This window comes from Plasmodium malariae, assembly GCF_900090045.1.
Source record: "Plasmodium malariae genome assembly, chromosome: 8".
NCBI lineage: Eukaryota > Apicomplexa > Aconoidasida > Haemosporida > Plasmodiidae > Plasmodium > Plasmodium malariae.
The window spans coordinates 35,969-41,465 of NC_041782.1; the positions used below are offsets into that span (position 1 = coordinate 35,969).

At 17.8% G+C, this 5,497-nt stretch overlaps 1 protein-coding gene across 1 annotated transcript; it reads right to left on the reverse strand.

The window, feature by feature from the left end:
* Window positions 1-2,973: 2,973 nt before the first annotated feature.
* PmUG01_08010900 (Plasmodium exported protein, unknown function) lies at window positions 2,974-3,851 on the reverse strand (the record flags this gene model as incomplete). The annotated part of the gene is made up of 2 exons (XM_029004276.1): window positions 2,974-3,639; window positions 3,765-3,851. 2 exons carry the CDS (start codon window positions 3,849-3,851, stop codon window positions 2,974-2,976), a joined length of 753 nt encoding a protein of 250 aa, XP_028860981.1.
* Window positions 3,852-5,497: the final 1,646 nt, after the last annotated feature.

The window sequence follows — 5,497 nt, forward strand, 5'->3', positions numbered from 1 at the left end:
TAATTATTTAGAAGAGTAGTTTAACTAAATGATTTTTATTATAAATTTCATTCAGAATATATTATGAAAAAAATAATATTTCCATATTATAAGGAAATAAGGAATTTATATACCATATAGATCGTATAGTATACATATAAAATACATTATTTCATACCCCAAAGCTATAAGTAATGTTATGAATATCTTTTCATTAAAAATTATAATTTTATTAACATGATATTTTAAAAAAAATTATTTGTAAAAAAATATTAATTATAACAATACAAAAACAGTAATAATAAATGAGGATAACTATATTTTACATAATATTTTGTAATATGTTAGTATATCAGCATAATATACTTATGCATAAAGGAAATACGATCTTTTATATTCTAGACCATGCTTAAAGAATCGAGTATATATGGAAATACCTAATTTCTGAAAAAATATATAAAGTTAAATAAGTTCTAATTTTCCTGTTTTTTCGAAAAATTTTGAAAGTTATAGATTTAATTAAAATAAATATATATCATTATTTCTAAGTGAAAACTATTTATATCTTACTACTTAATTATTTTTAATTAATTGTAAACATTTAGAAGGAATATTAATATAATCAAAAAAAAAAAAAAAAAAAAAGAAAATTAGAAATATATATATTAATTACGACGCACAATATTATTATATATATATATATAAAAAAATAGAAATTAAAATAAAAACCTTATTCTATAAATAATAAATAAATATATTTTATATATAAATAACACTTTTTTGAGATTTTATTATTACTTCTTTCTTTGAAATTATATTGAATTAAATATTTAGCGAATTATATAAAATTTTTGTCGTTTTTATCTTCTAAATATTCTGTAAGGCGCTGTACTAAAGATATTTATCAATGACTATAAGGTATAGTGATTCAGCTATTGGTTAAAATTTAAATGGGAACAATTCTATCCATTATTTAATAATTTATATATGTGTTCTTTTATAGAGCCACTTTTTAATTTTTTTTTCCCTTAATTTTTTTTCTATTTATACAACATCTATGTTAAGTAAACAATTACACATATAAAAAAATAAAAAACATATGAAACCATATTGGAATTATAAAATTTTCACTAAAGTATATTACAGTAGAATAAAAAGTATTTATACTTTTATGTTTAACTTTCATTTATTTTTTACAAAAGGAAAAACATGTGAAATACTTCCATAACTAGTAGCAATTAACATAACAATATATAAGGGATAAAAGAAATTGAAAGGTAATTCTTTTTTGCTTTGATATTTCATGTAGAATTCCACTTCTATAGTTCTCTTGGAAGTTATAGACATAACTCAACATATGATCTTTTGGATGTGGATAAGCCAATTTTACATCATTTCAAATTTTCATATGCTTCACTAGTTCGTAAAGTAAAAAATACACATTATGTTCTCTTTTTAATTACTGCACATAATTACTTATGTCTTGGGGTTTTACCATATATGTGAACATATGTTATCAATTTAAATAAGAGATTTTTTGTATTATACGTAATACAATATTCAAAATAATAAAACAGAAAATATGTGCTACTGTAATTATAATACATTAACTCGATATTGAGATACGTATATTAAAAAAATAAATGCAAATCGTTCTTTAATTAGGGGCATTTTATATTATTTTTTATAGGAATTTCTTTATGATAATTATAAACTTAGTAGAGATAAGAGATGTCAGAATATCGTTCATACTTCCAATAAATATAAATACATTACTTAGTTATGTCTTTTCTAATTTCACTCAAAAGATTTGTTATACTATATATATATATATATATATGTACGTACATTGTCAACAGCATAATAAGGTATATAACAAAAAATATTATAAAACAATCAAATAATATCCCCTTCCTAATTTATTTATACATTACCCAAATGAAATATTTTTAATAGAACTAATCTATAAATATTATAAATTTAGTTCTACAAATTCAAAATATTGTTAATATTATATTTTTTATAAAAAGGCAATTAATGTAATAAAAAAAATTACTTTTATTTATATCTTAATAATATAGGATTTAAATAAAAAGAAGTTTTTTCACAAATCAAAAATATATTTTAGAAATATATATTTCTTTATATTTAACATTTTGTTATATATATATATATAAAACATATTTTAATTTCTTAAATTATCGAAGCTTATTTCCTTTTTTTAGAGCAGAATTAATTGGATATATAATAATATACATAAGCAATGAACTTAAAGAAAAAATGTAACAGGAGTAAAATTAAAATATCTACTATAAAACGTAAACTCCGAATACTAATTAAAAATTATATTATTTACATTATATCTATAACTTCATATTTTTAACGTATAAGTAAAATAAAATATCTTTTAAAATTATTTTTTAAATAAATATGATTGATATTTTTATTATAAAATATATTATGCCGAATAAAAATGAACTTTATTTTTATTGTTAAAAAAAATATATCGAAGCGAGATATAAAATCAGTTCGTTTCATTATTTACTAACTAATAAATACTCATTTATAATTTTAAAAGTATATTACACATTTTTTATTCACTTAACACCATATTATTTAAAACTAAAAAATATTAAAAATAATTAAGACACTTTTTTATGATAATAAATACAAATCAACTCACAATAACAATAACATTATATAAATACGTTTTTACTTATTAATTTTAAGGACTATACAAATATTTTTTTAAAAATATCTTTTTGAATGCAGAAACATATATGTGAAACATGATATGATATTAGATGTAGAAAATATTCTAAATCCACTGGAAAAAGTCAAAATAGTCAAATTAAAAAAACAATAAAAAGTGTTTATTTTTAATGTTCATCATAAAAAAGGATAAGTAGATATGAGGGATTTTATAAAATTTAAGCAATTACAGGTATATTCTCTATTTTTGTATAACATTCAGGAAATTATATGTATGTATTGTTACAAAAAAAGTGCTTTACGGAAAGAAGGATATGCCGTATTATTTATTTCACATTTTTTATATTTTAACTTTACATTTCTTATGAGTTTTCTGCCTATATAAATAATAACTGGTATAACTATAACCGCTATTACCAACAACGCTATACTTGTTTCATGCAAATCAAACTTATCAAATGATATTTCAAACGTACAACCACTCTTTAAAAAGAAATATCTATAAAGAATGACTGCTAATGCATATAGTACAATGAAGCTAAATAAAACAGTAATAACATCTACTTTTAATAATATGTCCTTTCTTAAATACGCAAAATCTGAATTTATAGCGGCCCTAACCTTATTTTTATAGTATATTTTGTCTAACATTCTTTTTCCAAAATAATTTTTTATGTTGCCACCAGAAGACTTACATTTTTTATATTTTCCATAATCTCTTGCATTATTTAATGAACATTCATTTCGAAGTTTATTTTTTCCTTTAGATACTTTTTCATTATTACAGATAGGTTTTTTTTCGTATTCCCTATTATTTGGAATTTCTTCTTTTATCCACATCATATCTGAACGCCTTCCCTGATTATGCTTTGCTAATAAACGATAATTTCTGGTATCTATTTTTATATTAACATGGTTGTTTTCATTCAAAAATTTATTATAGATACTCTATAAAAACAAATATCCATGGTTTACAAGTATAAATAGCTTTATGATAACAAAAACTATTAATAAATAAATACTACAAAAAAATAGAAATGATTCATATATCCTTATAAATAATAATATCATACCATGTCTATATAAATTTTACATATCCAAGTTAAGAAGAGCAAAGTACGTATTTTAAAAAAAACGTGAAATTTATTTTTTTCTTCCATGACATAGAACTTTAATATTAAAATATATTTAATAATGAATAAAGTAACTATTATAAAACATACATTTAATTGTAAAGATTTGAATATTTATTTTTTAAATTTTATTTCATTATCATTTTATTTTTTATATAATATATAATTAAAATATTTATAACTACAATATACTTTACAGCATAAACAAAGAAAACGAATTTCAAAGAATTATTAAATATTTTTTAATACTATTTTTAATACACAAACATTCGTTTATATAACATAATTCACATACATTCATAATTATTCAAAATATTTAATACAGTTATTTAATATAGTTTAGTTGTTAAATAATTTTTCCATTAGTTTCTTCAAGAAAATATTTTAAAAATATATATTATTCCTTATTATTATAAACAAAATGAGTTTGTTCATTTTATAGATTATAGAGAATACTTTTTTTAAATATTGAAAGAGAATAATTATATATATAAATTCTGATTTCAAATTAATAATTCTTTACTATAAGAATTATATATTCAAAAAATGGTTATTACTCTTAAATAAATTTAATTATCATAATAATATAACAATAGTAATAATAATAAATAAAAAAGTAAATTTTTGTATTTCATATTATATAAATTATGAAACTTGAAATCTATATTATCATACATTTAAAAAGTAAAATTTATACAGTACTACTATATAATATTTTAAAAAATATATAATTTAACGCTTTATAAAAAATATTTATTATATCATCATACTTAAAATTTTTAATTTTTTAAAAAAACTTAATTTATATCATATTTTCTGAATGAAGAGTTTTAAATTTAATACACTTAACTTTTTTTTTTTTTTTTATCAATAAAATATATATATTTAAAAGCGTATTAATAAATTTAAAAAATGTTTAAAAATAATATTCTTACAAGAAACTTACTTATAATTATATTAAATAAAAATCTATTAAAAATTAAAATTTTTTACAAATACGAATAATATATATTGCGTATAATATGTACATAACTTTTTAGAGTGTGAATAACCTTAAATTTACTAAAATACATAATTAATTAATTTTATTTTGTTATTTAAAGAAAGTGTATATCATTTTTTATTAGTCCCTTTGCATAAGCAAAATACCAGGATATTTTTTAAAGGTTAATCATAACCAATCTACATAATTATATAAATACGTAAAATATTATTAAAAGAATTTTTAATAGAAAAATATATTATACCCAAGTATTTATGTATTTTATATTAAATTTTTTTTTTAACCCTAAATATGATAATAATAAATATATGATATGCGTAAAATTATATTAATCAGACAAAATAAAATTTTATACATTTGTTTTCTTTAAAATATATTATATTCTTCGAGAAATAATTAAAAAATTATAAAAAAAAAAAATAGATAAATTTAAAATACTACTCAATTTCCCAAATAACTAAATTTTCAGAAATTAATATTATACTTCTTTCACTGGTTTAAATTATTTATACATTTTTTATCATATTTTAAATTATTCTTATTTAATATCTTTTAATTTATATCATTACATTATCTTATCATTTATTAATTCACATTTAATATTTTTATATGAAATATATCTTTAGTCAATTAAGAATTCATATTAATTCATATATAAATTATAAAATAA